This window comes from Nelumbo nucifera, chromosome 3 (assembly GCF_055504915.1).
Source record: "Nelumbo nucifera cultivar China Antique chromosome 3, China Antique-T2T, whole genome shotgun sequence".
NCBI lineage: Eukaryota > Viridiplantae > Streptophyta > Magnoliopsida > Proteales > Nelumbonaceae > Nelumbo > Nelumbo nucifera.
Genome location: NC_142651.1, coordinates 55007459 through 55025844, shown reverse-complemented (window position 1 = coordinate 55025844; position 18386 = coordinate 55007459). Strand labels below are relative to the sequence as shown.

The window sequence follows — 18386 nt, the reverse complement described above, 5'->3', positions numbered from 1 at the left end:
GTGTATTAGAAAGCTCCCGATACAATACGTATCAACCGATACGGACCAATACATATCGAAATTTTGCATTAAACCACTTTATCAAATAGTTTCTGATACCATTTCAACGAACCATTCAACCACTTTATTCTCTAACAACGTTTAAACATAAAAAGTGAGTGAGAGATAACAGGAATTTTCAGATGTAACACTATGTATATGTTCCGGAAGATAAAAGTTAGGTGGCCAATGGCCACCATTTGGCGAAGTAAGCATTTAGTAAACAAACACACCAGCAGAAGACGAAAAGAATCAAACTACCCCAGAGACAAGATCAACTAGTTCAGCAAATGCCACAAAACAACTCCCTCTCCCTTCTCAACGGATCAGACAGAATTCCAAGACAGTTTATCTGGGGGATATTAGAATTCAGAAGGACATAGAAGCATGAAAGGTTCCCTCATAAAATAGCACAGTCCTTGAGCTTCATACGAAGTGCCTTTGTCTCCCTGGCAAGCTCCGGGTCAGATTTCTCTTCTGCTAGCTGTTGTTGTAGCTTAGAAATTGTTTGTTTAAGCTTTGATGCCACCTGCAAAACTCACATTATTAATGAATCAAACATAAAGTTTCTTTCTCATGTAAGCAATTAAACATTCATCAACTATCAGCAGAATTTCAAATTTCAAAACCTCATTTCTTAGCCAGAATGGATTTGGGTTGGGCTGAGCATTGGGCCTGGGATACAAACCCAACCATGGAATTAGGTTAAGGTGATGGTTGTATTATTCTATATCCTCAGATACAGTTTGAGGACCAGCTTTCTAGCTCCACAATCGTTTGCCACATGGAAGATCCAACGTCAATGGGTCATTTCTCAGCCCAGCCTGGCTGGCTATTAATTGGGCTCAGAGTTGGTCTTGGCTGTAGTAATCAAAACCCATTGCCCAACCTGATCCACATTGTGGCCCACCAGTCATTCTATCTGACCTACCCAGAGTTTTGAATAAGAGGGATCAAGATTCAAGATTTACCTTATCTCTTACTTCTTTGAGCCGTTCCTCATATGTTTTGTCTGTCCGCTCATGCAATTGAACAAAAAATTCATTTTTGTATGGTTTTCCACCATTTTTGGCCACAACCGTGTCTACAATGGAGAGAAATTGCTTGACTTGATTATCTTTCTTTTCATCATTCTTTGTCTTGTTGTCAAAGAGCACAGTCCGATCTCTATAGGATTTGAGAAACTCCTGCATCAACATCACCGAAAAAGAGTATTTATTTAATTAGAATTTAGAAGTTAAAAATAAATGAATAAATTTCTAAGAGGCATAACGAAAATTCGTTCTATTTATAACTTTACGTTACAATATATCCAAGTAGAATATACAATTTATTTTATTGAAAAATTTTAATGATTTTTTTTACTTGTGAAAAGGTTACTAAATTTATATAAAAAAAAAACTTGCTGTTAAGGCTCTATATTGGTCATCTATAAGAAGTTATACATGGAAAGTACAATTGAAAGATGGGTCCATTTGTGGGTCCAACTTGATGGTCTCAGTTTTTGAGGTCATAGGTGTAGGCCCCACCTATTGTGTGGGGATCATATGTGTGGGCACCTAGAGACATCCTCTTTTGTTCCTTTCCTAGCTGATCCTACGCAGTGTATAATTTTGACTGAAATGGTGGAGATATAAGAAAAACAAATGTGGTTTAATTTAAAAGCTAAATATGGTGCAGTTTCAAATTGGGTGATTGGGTATTTGGGTCCTCAAATCTACGAGGCCCTTTTTCGTTATTAGGAATAGCGATTTGGAATCGGATTGGGCTATTCCAATTTCAACTGTTTGGTTGAGTGGAATTGGAATCGCATTCTCATCCTGGTGGAATGGTTATTCCCTTCTTCTTTTGGGACTGAGTTCTCATTCCTTTTGATTCTAATTCCCATTTCTATTTTTGTCTGAACCAAACAAACTATAGAAATAGACTATTCTAATTCTAATTCTAACTGTGAATCAAATAAATCATAAAATTATCTTTCATTTTTTTTTAATCTCTCTATATTAAATTGAGCAGAGTATTTTGTAACTAGATGTAGGAGTGATCATGGGCTGGGCCAAGCCAGGCCAGTGACATTAAATACATTATGTTATAATATTGTGGGCCTGGACCGAGTCAGGACACAGAACGTAGGCCCAGCCCAGCATAAAAATTTTTGGGCTGGGTGGGCCCGGTTAGAAATGATCACCCCTAACCAGATGTATCTAAAAGCCCTTTACAAGACCTTTCAAATGATCCAAATGACAATTTGGATGCCTATATTTATTTTTAGAAGATAAAACCAGAATTAAAATTTATCGTAGTTTCTTTGTTTGGACAAGCTTGACCAACTTGCCCTAGCCCGGTTCAAGCCCAACCTGAGTTATGTTGAGTTAAGCTCAGGTTGGGCTTGGGTTGATAATCTTGGGCTTACCCTCAGGTTGGGTCAGGCCCATACCAGAGGTTTGCACTTTTAGAGTTGAGTTTGGTTGAAGTTGTATTGAGTTAAAGCTCATCTTAGGCTTGGGTTGATAAACTTGGCTAACTTCAGGTAGGGCCAGGCCCGATTTACACTTTTAGGGTTGAGATTGGGTTGACCTTCATCCCAATCCAACCTGTTCGAGTTGCACCCCTGGCAAACCCACACGGATCACATTTTGTTGGGATCACTAAGCCATATTTTTCTTTTCTTTTTTCTTCATATTATTATTGATATTAGGATGTTGCTGGTCTAGATACTCTGATGTTGTTTTATGTAAATCTCTCTCCCTCTCTCATGCTTCAGAATAAGTTATTTTTTAATAAAATTAACATGAAACTATATATGTTTACCGAAAATGTTATTTCTTCATTAATCTTTAATCTTGAAAGATTAAAGAAAGAATATCTAGAGAGTGGTTACCTATTTTTTCAAGAAAGAATATCTAGAGAGTGGTTTTTTTCACTCTTAAAAAATGTAGAAATAATTACTCCACTCTTTAAAAAATAATATTCACTTCAGACCTATGGCTACCTATCAAAATAAAATAAAATAAAATCTACCCACTTCATATGATGTGAAGCCTCTACTAACCTTTTTAATTCAATTTCTTAATTCAAAGAAAATATGAAGACTTAATAGTGTGGGTCTCATTCCATGAAATGAAATAGTTCAGCAATTACAAATTAAACTGATATAATTTCCTAATTAATCAAAAAATCCAAATCGGATTTACCACACGAGTAGTTAATCCTCTACTAACCTTTTTTTTTATTATTTTTCTTTGGTAAAGATATAACATTGTTTTCTAACTCTATGACTCTTGTCCCAGAATCTGTATCAGGGTGATAATCCTTAAAGCTGTGTTTGGTTTGAAGGAAAACGTAGGGAAAGGAAAAGATTCCCTACGTTTTCCTGCAAATCAAACATAGCCTAAAAGTTGAAGGAAAGTTCACAAAGAATTTTAGGAAGTTTGTTTAGAACTTTTCCTCAACTTTCTGTATATTTATCTTTAATTAGGCTGTGTTTGGTTTGATGTACAAAAAACTTGTGGGAAAGTTATTAAACCTTAAAAAGCTTTCCCTCAAGTCCTCAACTTTTTATTTCATTCTTATTTTCTAACAAACCAAACACAGCCTTAATGCCTTAACAACTCCAAGAAATTCTCAAATTAATCAAAGATGATAGGTATAAAGGCTTCATGTCATGTATTCAGGCTAGCAAAAGCAAAGGAAGCTCCTTAGATGATATCCCATCTATTTCAGACATGTAGAGGATTTTTCTTCCCGACCCCTTAAAAAAGATTTCTTTAATTTTCATTTTTAATTCGTTGTGGAGTGTGGAGTGCATGGTTTTAAAAAACGATCCAGAAACGAAATCGTTCTGGCCATCGGTTTCTGGGTCGATGGTTCAATTGAATGGTCTATTTTGACAATGAAAATTAAAAAATTGTCAAAAACTATTGAATGGATCAACGGTTTGACCGCATTGGTCAATGGGTCATTAACCAATTTAACGTTTTTTTGCCAAAGACCAGTTTTGGGGTAAAACGAAACTGATTGCCTGCACGGTTCTTGAACCGAATGGTCCAACCATCCGGGTCAATAGCGGTTCGAAAACCATGGTGGAGTGTGACGTATTATTCTTTTCCTTTAACTCCAGTAACCCTACTGTTGATTATTAGAATCTGGATCAACATATGAGCCCAGATTTCCTACAAACTTTTCTTACCCACTCTCTACCCGCTGTGAATTTGCCGTGAATTAGAGATGTGTGGCTCCAATTCACAGTAGGTAGAGAGTGGGTAGGAAAAGTGAGTAGGAATCCCGGGTCTCAACCATATACCCAATCTGGACAAATAATCAAGTGGGGTGAATATGAGTCCAGATCTCCTACCCACAAGTACCCTGCTCACGTCTACCCACAACACACTACCCCGTGAATTGGGAACATCTCCTGTGTTTCTTTTGACATAAAAAAAAAGAGAGAAACAGTAGGTTGAAGAAAGAATGAACTTTCCCTCCCTCAACTTCTTGATTCTATCTTATTTTCTGTCAAACCAAACATAGTTTAAGGCAATTAGCAATGATGAACCAAATAATATTAATACAAGAACCGAAAGGAATTGAGAAAAGAGATTCTGAAATGAAACATAACCTTTAAAGGTTGAGGGCACTCATCCTCCAAATAATCATCCAATGTCTGATCATCTTCAAGTTCATCCCCACCAGTGAAAACAAAGATCAGGTAGTCAGAAATTTTATCTCCAAAAAGAATCTTCAGGCCTTGAATTGCAGTTACTTCCTCTTTTGAGTAAGGGGACCTCACTGATAAAACCACCACAACTGCATGGATTCCATCCTTTGCCGATTCAATGCACTTTACAATCTCTTTGACCACGAAATCAGCTCTAAGTAGAAAGTTAAAAAGCCCTGCAAAAACTCATCCAGTCAGCTCAATTTTCTGCTTATCATGCAACACTCCAACTCCAAGCATACATCCGAAAGCCCAGAAAAAAAAAAGGTAAAAACAACTTAGAAAAAATAATGGGTTTTCTTGCATGATCAAAGAAACCAGACACAGACAGAGACAGAGATCAATAATTAAAGCAAAAGAGATCGAGCTGCTATAGGGGGTACCAGGAGTGTCGATAACTTTCACAAGTTTGCCATCTACAACAGCATCCTTCATTTCAGAAGTGGATGTAACTGAACCAGAGCTGCGCTTTGATTCGAAGGCAGGCATTTTAAGGATGCTATTGCCAGTGGCGCTCACGCCGTTGCCAGTGTTTCCGAGTAAAGCCATGGTCAGCGCATTATTGGATGTAGTCGATGCCGAATAATTTTCAGTACTTCTGGTGGTTTCTTTCTTGGTTGGTGATGTATAAGTATCTGCTTGTAATGATCAATTTCATAGAATAAAAAAAACCCATGTTTCAAATCATTTTTGCATACGCCATAGGAGGAGGAAATTAATAAAAAGCTAACTCTCTCTCTCTCTCTCTCTCTCGATTTTCAGATACGCAGTCGCTCACCTTCTGGTCTTCTTTCGCTGTCCATTTGTCTCGGATTTGGTGCTCCTCGAAATTTGTCAAACCAGCAACGCAAACCGTTACAAATCTCCTTGCTAATTCAATGTAAAAACAAAAAAAATTGCATACACTCAACAAACTAAGCAAAACCATTGAACAGTTTGTTGCTGAGAAACCATGCAGAGATTTTTTTTTTTTCTTTTTTGTAGAAATTAAAGGGTGAAAAGAAAAACTTACAGGGACATCAAGTTCTCTTTAAGATTTTTATCTGAGGAATTCAGAAAAGAGGAGAGGTGTAGCTGAAGAGTGAAAGCTCTTAGTGGGATGCAATAAATTGGAAGGTGAGCACTTATAGAGGACACAAAAACATACAGTTTCTTTCTTTCTTTTTTTCAAAAAAGAAAAAAGCACATCCAGTTTTGTGACTGAAGGATGGTATAAAGAGCATTAGTGCCCAAGATTTGAGTGGAGAAAGGAATAATGTTTCAAAATGTAAATGTAGATCTTAGGTAAAGAGAGAATTAGATTCAAAACAATGGTGGGACCCAAGGCTTTATTCTTTTGGGAAGAACATGTAGGATTAGGAAGAAGATCAGGTTCATTTGGCATCTTTCTGCGTGTCCTTTGGGCTTTTAAAGACGTTAAGTGTTGATGACACAAACGTGGAGAAAGGAAGCAGGAGCTGGAAATGGTTATACAGGGAAAATAATTTGGTGCCCATCAACGTTAAAATCTGAAAAACAATTGTTTATAATTTGGCTCTAATGTTTGTACTTAGCACTAAAAACAAAAAGAGAGAGAGAGAGGCACTATAACCACTCTAAAAAATTAGGAATCTTTTTAGAACTATTTCTTTCTCACTTTTTGAAGATCACTCTTTGCTCACAAGTCACAAGTCATTTCATAAAGTGATTCTTCGGAATAGAATATAATTGACATGATACGCTCGGGTCGGGTCATTCTCGTTCCAGCTCTCGACTACCTAGAGGCACCCACCCAAATATAAAGCCCAAGCATGGACTGTCAATAACTCAAAGGGTAAAGTTGAGCCCACCCAGATTGCACCCCAACTCCTCTCTCATGGGCTGGCCTATATAATGCGTAAGAGGAAAGTGCCTCTACAAGTCACTTGTAGGGTTGTCAATGGGTCGGAAAAATCTGACAAAACCAAACTGATATATCAAGCATCCATGAATGATTAATTATTTTAATCTGACTAATATATGAATATACGATTATGTATATGCATATATATTAGCAAATTACAAAAAAAAAATCCCCATCTAAAACCTACTTTTATCATGATATACTTATAATCACGTCCAAATATGTCGATTTGATAAAAATAAGGTCCCGTTTGGTTTGTGGGAAAAGGGGTCTGGAATTTGAATTGAAATGACTTATTCCGATTTCAACTGTTTGATCGGACAGAATCAGAATCTCATTTCCGTTTTTACTAGAATGGCATTCTCTCATTTCAGGGAATGGCCATTCTTTGCCCTCCCTCATGAATGAAATCTCATTCCTGTTGATTCCAATTTTCATTCTCATTCTTGTTTGAATCAGATTATGGAAATATACCATTTTGATTTCAATTTTAAAAGATTTTAATTCTAATTCTGAGTCCAACTACAAACCAAACGGACCCTTTTAAATTACAGGTTCAAATATAATCAGATCAGACCTTATAGTCCCATATCTATCAAAAAGACCCGATAGTCCCATTAATAATTAAGTCGATTGGTTCTGGGGGTAAGCTGTCAATGGGTCCGGTTTGGCATGGGATAAGGTGTTAGTTGTGAATCGATAATTAATTGGGACAATTAGGTCTGACTTGATATTTTTGAATGATAAACCATATTATAAAGCCAAGATATTAACAAAGTTCATAACATCTGGGATCCCTTGTGGGTAATCTGCCAAATAAAAGTAATCCTGGTCGATGGATTTAGCCCTCTGCGCTATCAGATGGGCTAGAATATTGTAATTCCTATTTACATGGGTAATATTCATCAAAGAACTAATTGATTATAAGTATCGTTTATTTTTCTATAACGATGTCTACAATTGAAAACTGATCAAAGGATTACAACGACGGATCCGTGGCGCAATGGTAGCGCGTCTGACTCCAGATCAGAAGGTTGCGTGTTCGATTCACGTCGGGTTCAATTCCCTCCAACGATCCAATTTATTTTCTACATTAAAAACTAAAAAGGCCTTTTAATTATTCATACCTGAGCATCAGCCTTTTACGAGAGCTGAAAAGAACAAGGTACGGGTAACTGGGTGTAGAGCTCGGCTTGTGAAAAACTCGGTCCGGCCCGTTTATATTAATAAAGCTCTTGAATTGTTATAATAATAATAATAATAGAAATAATATATATAATAAAAATATTATAATTCTTAATATTACATATATAATAATAATTAATTATTATAATTCTTAATTTTTTAAATATTAAATAAAAAATATTTTATTTTTATAAAACATTTTTTTCTCAAATTGAGCTCGAGCTTACGAGTTTCTGACTCCAGCCTTGTATTACCTTGGTGAGCCAAGCTCGAGCCTCGTACTATTCGGCTCGGTTTAAATCCACCCCTATGGGTAAGAACGTAGACACCAAGCCGGAGAATTGAAATTTCAGCATGAGTCTTCTCAAGGGAAGATCACCAGCATGTTATTGCATTTCAGGGGTAGTCTTCTCAAGGGAAGTTTTTCCGATTCTCTTCTCATTCTTGTGTTAGTTTATTCCCTACCAATTCTCATGTTTGTGTTTCAGTGTTATTGTCATGTTTTATTCTCCTTGACACCTTCGAATGGGTATCAAGGGTAGACAAAAAAAGTGGAGGAATGATTTCTCTGAGGCCTTACTTCACTGGAAGGAAAAACACCCAAGCAAATTGGGTGAATGTGGGAAAATTGCCTACAATCGGAGAAGACTAAAGGGGGTGTTCTATAGTATGGACGAGAAATTGGGTGGTGTGGACCGGTCCACACCACACCCTGTGGCAAGGACCAATCAACTGTGGACAAACTGTGTGGACTGGACCGGTCCACACCTATAGTGGCGTTTTGTAAGCGTGGTGTGGATTGGTCCACACCATACTTTTTGATTCTATGTGTCTCATATACAATTTATGAAGTAATCTATACAATCGATCATAAATGTCCAATTTTTATAATATATATGATGCATAAAAATTGAAAAAAAGGCTTCAACCATTGAATATTAACTAAAAATATTAATTTCAAGAAAAATTGTAATAAATTAATTTAAAAATAAAAATTAATATTTAAACAAAGTAAATAACAAATTATTGCAAGTTAAGCATAACATCAAACTATTCAGGTAAACTAATAATCCATTGGTTCCCATACTAATTGTAATGCAAACATAACATCAAAATATTGGTCAACTGGTTTCCTGGAATGGTGTATGGATAAACCACCAATATTACAATTAGTACTTAAACAAAAATAATAGAACAACAATTATAAGAAAAAAAAGAAGAATAGTGCAAAGTATGTTGCACCCACAACATGCAAGCAACATAATATTCGACTTGTGAAATTCGGTATTACCTTCGTACTGCATGAAGTCTTACATGTTGATGATGGGTCATATAATCTCTACGTGGGGCTACTTGAGCATCATATTCAATTAATTCACCTACCCACTAAAATGAATTTGGGTGATTCTCCAAATTTGGGCAACGGAAGAACCACCGTCCATAATTGGCATTGGTTTTTTCCATGAATACTTCTATTGGTCCCTTGCCACACGAGCACAATGGTGTGCGTATATGTCCGACCATCACTACATCAATTTATCAATACAAATATAATAATGAGATAGTATTATTTCACACAAACAAAGAAAACAAATCCAATGTACCACAAATAAGTTCAAAATGTTTCAAACATATCCAATATGTTAACCATGTTTAAAATTCAAATTAAAACTAAAATTGAAATGATTCAATTTCATGTTGTGCCCACATCATATCTTCTATACTGTCCCTAATATTAGTTGTTTGTATATTTGCTTGTTCATTCTCTTCATCAAAATCACTCTCATTGGCTTCGTTTGAATCTTCAATAGTCATATTTTCCATTGCCCATCGATCGATGTCTTTATCGTGAATTGCTTCTTGCTTAATAAAATCGTAGGTGATGAAACATTCCATTAAAATGTATCTTTGCATTCGTAAGTTGAAAGATGACATATTTTGTAGGATAGGAAATTTTCCTTTCAATATCCCAAAGCACCTCTCTATAACATTTCTTAGTGATGAGTGCCTATAATTAAATAATTCCTTCTTTCACTGAAATCTTTTTCTTTACCCTCTAAAGTCATTTAAATGGTATCGTTCACCAGAATAAGGTGTTAAATATCCAGACCCACATGAAAATCCAGAATCTACAAAATAATATTTCCCTACAAAAGCCATATGCAATCGAATGCATTAGACATAGGTAAATAGGCTTGTACTAACTAAAAATGTTGAAATAAATTACCTGCGAGAGGATGTGGGAATTCTGAATGTGGTCGAGAAATAGGTTTTGCAAATACCCTAGAGTCATGAGCAGATCCTTCCCAACTAGACTTGGCAATTGGGTTGGGTGGGTTGGATTCGGGTTTGGTCAAGGTACTTCGAGTTGATTACGGGTCGGGTTGAATTTCGGGTTGGGTTGTCAAATGCTAGACCCTAACCCAAAATGTTCGGGTTAGGGTTGACCCATGGGTCAATTCGGGTCATCCCAAAAAATAATTGAAATTTAAAAAAATAAAGAAAAATTACATGAAAAAAGTCAAAATTAAAAGAATTAACCTTAAAATTCCAAATATAAAATAAAAAACTTGAACATTTAACAATTTAAAGAGTAAACCATAAAAAGTAAAGACTAAATAAAAAAAAAACTAAAGAGTGGAAACTTCTAACAATGCATAAATAGTCCAAATTAGACTTGACAATCGGGTCAGCGGGTTAACCCATGACCCAACCCAACCCAACCTAGTTTTTTTGGGTCGGGTCATTTTCACATTCGGGTAGCTAAATATGAGACCCTAACCCTATTTTTTCGGGTTGGGTTGGGTCGGGTTCGTGGGTTGGGTCAACTTTTTGCCAGGTCTATTCTCATCCCACATAAACGAAAGTAAATTTTATGTTAACGAGCATACAACCAACACATTTGTAGTGCAATGCGACTTCCTCCCACTATATGGGATTTGTTGGTGTAAAGGAACCCACACACTTATATGGGTACCATTAGTTGCCCCAATACAATCCTAAGTGGTCATATACATGGTCAATATATAAAAAATACATGACATATATAGATATATAAGACACCAATAAAATACCTGAAACCACAGGTAATATTTCTCCGAATGTCTGATATATGGTTGCACTTCTTCAAATGGTGGTGGTTGAATGAACTCTCTCCCATGCCTACAAATTGCTTTGCAAGTCCTCCTAAAGTGAGTACTAATAGTACTTTTGGAGGGTTGGAACCTACTTGCAATTAACCGATATCTTTCATTGTTACCAACAATCATAAGAAAAATAGCAAGTGATTCCTTCATTGTGATATTTCGACTATTGGATAAAAGGCCATGGTCTTTCAAGAGATTAGCAAAACTTTTAAATACATGTCTCTCCATCCTAAATGTGTCGTACACTTTGTCAGGATGCTTTAAGTCGTCCAAACATTCCATGACAAATGCATGCTCACTCATCCTCGATGTGCAATATGGTTGTTTAACAAAGTATAAATTGTAGTATTTTACTACTCCACTAACAAAAACAAGTTCAATGAACTCGTCATCATCTTCATCCCATTCATTGAAAGCGATGTCATCTATTTCATTGATGTCCATAGAAATCCTAGGAACATACACACATTATAATGAAACATAATGAACATATAAAAAGTTAACATAATCTGTGTTTATGTTAAAAGAATTAACATAATAAAAAAAAGTTATCTTAATAAAAAATTAAACATAAGCAAAAAGCCATACTGATAAGATATCCAAGCACTTAAAACATAAGCAAAAAGCTATAGTTTCTTTAACTACTCAAATTGACATTCAAATGTAAATGTCATAAACTTTGTCTCTAATACTCCTCCTTAAATATCTCAGCTGCCTTTAAAACTTGTTGGACACTAACAGCTCCGATCATTAGAAAGTCATTCACAACATCCTTGCATTCTGTTGCAGATACATTTTTCTTGCATTGTTCTTCATTCTCTTTATCCTTTTTTATCTCTTTATCTATTTAAATTTCTAGTAACTTCACTCTAGCCTTGCTGAACTCTTCCCATGCACCCATTGCATGTAAGAAATTAGTTCCCTGCCTGGTCCTCTTCCATTTCCTGAGAGAGGTGGGGAGTGAACCAGTCCTTGTAAGTCTGTCATTTTTCTAGTTAGTATCAATTTCAGAATCAACAAGCAGGGTCTCAGGCATGGATGCATAAGACATATTAACATCATTAGGAGAGTGATTAACAAATGGATCTTGGGTTTGTGTGGCATAGTCATTCTCTTCATCTGACGATGCTTCAACATTCCCAATAGATGTGCTTCCTGCAGCACTAGTTCCAGAGAAGATGATCTCCAATTCATCCAGATAAGGGCGATCCTTTTTCTTTATCTACTTTTCCCACTTATACTTCTACATGAAGTATAGTTGTTTGGTTTTAGCATCCTATTAATTAAAACCCCTCAATTAAACACAAATAAAAGGGATGTATAATAGTCATATCGTAATTAAGAAGTCCCAAACACTCTCACTATCAGTTGGTTTTTTGTCAGTGGATCTATTGTAACTCCTATATGGTTGCATATCTATTGGAAGTTGCTAAATCACTTCTTCAAGTGATGGAATTTGTTTTTGAACTGGTCACAGGCATATGCCTCGTTATGAATGTTGTTGAATTTCTCAGCAATATATTTCCAATCATCATTGTTAAATGTCAAGGTTGGTCTATTGTGATCCTTCACTTGATCTACCATCAATTCAATGAATATACGTTCTGCGGCCTCACTCCATGTGGTAGACTCATTGGTCTTATCTTCATGCAATACTTCTGATTGAGAGGCCATATATGTCTGTAGAATATGATAGAAATGGGTTATGTGAAACAATCAACTTCTAACAACTTGAATCAATTTCATCGAACCTCCTATCTATTGTTTGTAGTAGTTCCTATTTCTTTTTTCTTTATAATAGTTCCTACCTACTAGAATAGGATAGAAATGGGTTTTCTCTATATTCTGCCTCCTAATGCATTAAAGAGTCTAAGAGAGTGGAAGATCAAAAACATAAAGGATCCAAGACCTCCATGGAGAAATTGATATGATAATGAAGATGGAGTCGGAAAATGCTTTGAGACCAGATGGTATCCCCAGGCTTGGAAATGCATGAGGGGAAATTGCTTATTCTGGTTGAAAAAGTTGTTCAATGATTATATAGATCACAGGATTATGAAGAGGACATGGGTTGAAGTAGTGAGATATAATTTGAAGGCCCACAATAGTTGGACAAGGCTATGATGATGATAGCTTGTATACAAGAATAGGGAAGACATGAAATTTTATCGATTACCATGGGACCAAACTTGAACCATTTTGGTAAACTCTGGGTGAGTGAATATTCCAAAATTATCACATTAAGTGAATGCCTTGTAAAATAATTTTATGCTTGTGCAATGGATATTGGTTATTGATATTTACTTAACCCTATATCGGATGAGTGTTCAGCCTATTTCTTTCTACATTGATCATGGATGATTTTAACTTGGCATTTGCAAGTGTAGGTCAGTTGGAGTAAGAAATGCAAAATTACAGTATGCATGGATGATAAAGAGGGAGAAATGCAAAGTTATAGTATGCATGGATGATAAAGTATTGCATGGACACGAACATGGGAGTTGGAATCTCAAATAACCCCAAACCTCTGAAACACACTTAAATTATATGACTCACTAAGGTGACCTACCCTATTATTTAGACACTAACAAATTTAAAAATAACTCCTGAATACTCAATTTAAAGTATTTCATTTCAAAAAGAATAAAAAAGGGCCAAAATACAATTAAGACTCTGTGCAATGAGAAGCTATGCAGAGATAAACCATCAACCCAATACACCCATCCCTCAAAATAACTAAAAATTCCTTACAAAAAGGAAGTCTGAATCAAAAAAGGAAGAAATATGTCTATTTCTAAATAAAGAGTGTATTTCCAACCAAGAGCAAACCATTCCCATAATCCTATTCAGAACTTCTTCCTTTAAAGAGTTCTTTCTTTCGAAAATAAACCTCTAAGATCTCACCTCATGATTCCTAAAAACTCCTCATACACTTGAAGGGCCTAGATTTCTCATGGAACACCTATCAAACTTGAGCTTGATGGAGCCATAATAAGGGGGAGTCCAATCTTGTACAAGATTGTCTTTCAAAGTAAAAGAAAATGCAAGAGCCAACCAGCCTCTACAATACTATTGTAATGGGTTCCAGGTTTAACAATATTCAAATGTTGTAATCAACAGGTTTAACAAGTGAAGAAAAATGTAGTGGGAGCATGGAAGTATAGAAACATACTGAGACTGCTAACCACCTAGCAGTCTGGATTCCAAATAATTTTAGACACAATGATTAACCCAAATTACATGGGAAAATAATTTTATTCATAGCTCCAAAGGAAAAAAGCAATCCATATTTCTGTATCACTTCTTTTGCTAGCAAATTTCTCATAACCTGTAGAAAATAAATAAATAATTTATCTCCACAAAGGCCAAGACACTAACTCTATCACAACCATCCTAGGTTCTTGTCCAATCCACCCCTCCTAAGACACCAGACAGCTAGGACCAGCATTGGGTATGTCCTTTTACTCCCATGTTCAAAGATGCTCATGCAGACAACTTTTGTGTCAAGTGGTCAAAAAATGCTAATGAACACATTGCATGTATGAAAAACAGACTATCTGTGTGTGCTTGTGTATACTCCATATGAAAAAAAAATGTTTGATTCTCATTAAAAAACATATTTTCCAGATGAATAAGCTCTCTGCTCAAGCATACTGCAAGATAAAGAGGGGCTATTTTATATAAGAAAAAGATATAAAGAAATATAGGATTGTGCAAATGTTCATGCTTGGGGTCAGGCTTTGGGCTTTGCATAGGCACTCTGTATGACAAATAGAATACCCATCAACAAGAATGAACTTAGATGGGCACTCTGTTTTTTTTTTTTTTTTCAATAATTAAGGACAAAACATAGATTAGAAATAAAAGGCTAAAGAAACAAGCCTATGCAAAGCTAAATCGTTCATAAGGATTTAGCTTCTAATGAAAACTAAATTTTCCCTCCACCTTGATGTCAGAGAGAACTTCATGTGATCATCCTCCACCTATGCTATTCTAGTTTCTTCTGGATGGCTTCCCCATCTTCTCTTGCAAAAAATCAGTAGTTTCTCTACAAAGGTTTATGTGGTTGGCTTCTTGTTATCCTCTGTACATCCTTGTATGAAAATGATATAAAGAAATATAGGATTATGCAATTGTTCAGAAAGTAGAAATCTTATAGTGGACTGCCTCCAAGGTTCAAAGAATGCCTACACCAAACAACTTTTGCAAATGAGTCCACATCCTAACAAGCACATCCACATATATGAGAAAGAAAAACATCATGATCCTCCAGATCAATAAGATAGAGAGGACTATGGGGGAATATCATGCAAACTAGACTCCAGAGCCATATGCATTAGGAATCCATTGTTGGTTCTGCATTGCAAGACTATGGAAGGAAAGGTATAATCAAATATTTGAAAGAAAGGGGCATCCCTTAAGGCTTAAGGGCAATGCCTTTTCCATTTTAGATCAACAATATTGGCATTGGAGTTCTTCGAGTTAGCTATTTCTAACAAATCTCTGATCAAGTTTCACATACCAACGGTGAAGAGCTTGGACAGAGGAGAGCTGTGGTGGAGCACAACAGAGGTCTTTGGATATGGAGAAAATATTTGAAAGAAAAGGGCATCCCTTAAGGCTTAAGGGCAATGCCTTTTCCATTTTAGATCAACAATATTGGCATTGGAGTTCTTCGAGTTAGCTATTTCTAACAAATCTCTGATCAAGTTTCACATACCAACGGTGAAGAGCTTGGACAGAGGAGAGCTGTGGTGGAGCACAACAGAGGTCTTTGGATATGGAGACCTTCGGCAGAGCACAACAGAGGTCTTCAACGGTGGAGGCCTTCGGCAGAACACAATAAATAGTGGTGGAGCAGGGATCTTTGGCGGTCTTCAATGGTAAAATGTTGGGTTTGGAGAGTGCGCGTGAAGCATGATATCAATAACAAATCGTGGACCAACCCCCTCCACGATAAAATGCCATTGGCGCTAAATTGGGGTGTGGACAGGGCTGGTCCATGAGATAGTATGGACCGGTCCCGTCCACAGCGAACCGAACAGTGAGTTCATCCCGTGGCGTGGATCAAAACGGTCCATCCATGAGATGAACATGCTACCGGACGCCCTCTAAATGACTGGTCTGCTCAATCCTTGGATCCAAAGATCTCTAAGGATTATTACTTGAAAAATCCTTACAACGGTAGCAGATCTGGAAACTGCCTCCATAACAATAATAGAAACAAAAGGGAAGACAAAATTGAACTGAATGCTGGTATCAGATTCCCCAAAGGCATGTTTTCTAAGAAAAATAAAGGCAATGACGGGGAGGTTTCTTTGCGGCAAGTTGAAACTGAAAGTTGCACTACTTTGCATTTGGTTAAAGTGCTCCCTAACAAACAGATTAGCCTGTCCTGTGGTAATTCCCTATGGAAGGGTGTTTGCCGTTTCTTTTGGCCTCGGAGAAGAGAGGATCTTCTCTATGGGATGTATGAGCTTGAGAACCAACCAGAAAGACAAATTCTGGGTCCTTTCGGTAAAGAGAAGCCCATGTGAGGTCACCAGAAGAATTCCAAAACCGAATCCATTGAAGACAACTTCTCCCCTATGTTTGAATCTATGAGAGGTGATGCGACGATTCCCCTCCTATCGTTGGGAAACAAAGCCATTAATTCCAAAGTTACTCTTTAGTTACCCACAGATAGTGAAGTTGTGGTTAAGAATTGTCCTTCCAATAATGATGAAACTACTCATAAGGATTTCTCGAAATTTGGAAATATTAAATCTGAGGTGTCTGTTTCTTATAGTGGGTCTGAATTTGCTGTGGAGATTTATAGTCTTGAGAATAAATCCAAGAACAGGGGCAGTACTCATCTGATAGACTCTATGGATGGTAGTTCCAAAGTCTTGATGATAACCACGTGCATGGGAAATTCATGCAGAAATTCTACAAACTAACCATTAAGTCGATATAAGGAGGCGAACCGACAAGGGCAAAACTATGATTTTATCACAACCAACTTGGCCAAACTTAATTTTAGGGAGGCTCTTCTCAAACATTATTCCCTGAAAGCATGCATGAGCAATAATAATGGCGTGGAGACCAAGGATAGTTTTAACGTTGCGCTTGGCTCGGGAACACAAGAGCGAGAAAGCCGAATAAATATAAATAGCACTCGGGGGAAATTGACTAACATTCTGAGCTCTAACCCAGTGGATACTGAGATCATGGATAGAAAACTCAGAAGCTCCTTTGAAAAAGGCGAGTCCAGTAAGGCTAAGAGATGCCTCAATTTCGCTCAGCAAATAGATCAAGCTTGTGGTCGAGAGGAGCAGGGGTCTAGTTGCACCAATACAGTGAGCTCAATGGTGACCAGACCAGTGAACCTAGATCAGATCAGGAAGGATCGAAAGGATGATTCAGATAGGTTGTCCCAATGCCTGATCGGGAAAATACTGGGAGAGCTTGAACCCATTAAGTCTATAACTAATCGGATGATGGAGTGGGGTCTGAAAGGAAAAATAGATATCAGGTCGATCGGTAATGGCTTCTTCCTGATATCCTGTGCTCCTCAGATGACTACAACCTTGTGCTTGAAGAAGGTCCATGGTTTGTAAATGGGAAATACTTTGTTATTTTTAAGTGGAGGAGTGGCTTCAATCCTCTCTCAACGAAGCTCGATTATGTTAATCTTTGGGTTAGACTACCTGGACTACCACTCGATTGCTGGTCCAGGGATGACTTGGAGGTTGTGCTTTGGGATGTTTTGGAGGTTATAAAGCTTGACTCCAATACAGAGGAATTTCATTGGATGGTTTACCCAAGAGTCTATGTGCGTGTGGATCTCTCTAAACCATTCAAACTGAAGATTCCTCTTACTTTTGGTGGACAGGAGCACACCATCAGAATCTTCTACGAGAACATATTTGACTTATGTCTGAGTTGTGGCTGGAGAGGACATAAGGCTACTAATTGTCCGAATTTCCGAAAACCGAAAGAAAATGAATGGACTGTTGTTCAACGAAAGAAGGTGACCAATACTAAGAAAATGTCTGAAGATAAAAAAGTTTGGTTGCAGCAAAGGAAAGAATAAATTATGGAATTACAAGGTTCAGAGCTGGTCTTAGGCTAAGAACCTGAGACATGAATGGGTTAAATCCAGTAGCCGTGCAAGATTTATTAACCTAGACCATGTGGTTGTTGAACCCATGCATCCCCCTAATCTGAAACAGGTCTGGATCCAAAAAGGAATGGCTCCTATCATTAAAAATGTTAATGTGGAGAAGTTCCCCAACAAAGTAGTGAATTGTAATCCAATTGAAGGGAAGAGTGAAGATGAAGGAATGGACACATGGGAGGGAGATGTCGTGGATGATGAGAATGCTCTAGACGAGGACTAGGAAGGGCAAGACATGCTGACTGAGGGGAACTCCTTCAA

The 18386-nt window shown here is 36.9% G+C and overlaps 1 protein-coding gene and 1 non-coding gene across 2 annotated transcripts; one reads left to right on the top strand and one right to left on the bottom strand.

Moving 5' to 3' along the window:
• Nucleotides 1-101: 101 nt before the first annotated feature.
• Nucleotides 102-5946, bottom strand: LOC104600966 (immune-associated nucleotide-binding protein 9-like). Its single transcript, XM_010264141.3, has 6 exons — nucleotides 5766-5946; nucleotides 5532-5623; nucleotides 5137-5388; nucleotides 4655-4929; nucleotides 1011-1226; nucleotides 102-568 (listed from the first exon to the last, which is right to left on the bottom strand). Exons 1-6 carry the CDS (start codon nucleotides 5771-5773, stop codon nucleotides 440-442), a joined length of 972 nt encoding a protein of 323 aa, XP_010262443.1. The 5' UTR covers nucleotides 5774-5946; the 3' UTR covers nucleotides 102-439.
• Nucleotides 5947-7624: 1678 nt separating this feature from the next.
• Nucleotides 7625-7696, top strand: TRNAW-CCA (transfer RNA tryptophan (anticodon CCA)). Its single transcript has one exon. It is a non-coding gene; the product is annotated as a tRNA-Trp (tRNA).
• Nucleotides 7697-18386: the final 10690 nt, after the last annotated feature.

Bases quoted from the DNA above. Each gene is read 5' to 3' on its own strand.
- LOC104600966 (XM_010264141.3), bottom strand. The intron at 5,389-5,531 runs GTGAGCGACTGC...CATTACAAGCAG, and splicing joins CAGCGAAAGAAGACCAGAAG to ATACTTATACATCACCAACC. The intron at 4,930-5,136 runs GTACCCCCTATA...GAGTTTTTGCAG, and splicing joins GAAAGTTATCGACACTCCTG to GGCTTTTTAACTTTCTACTT.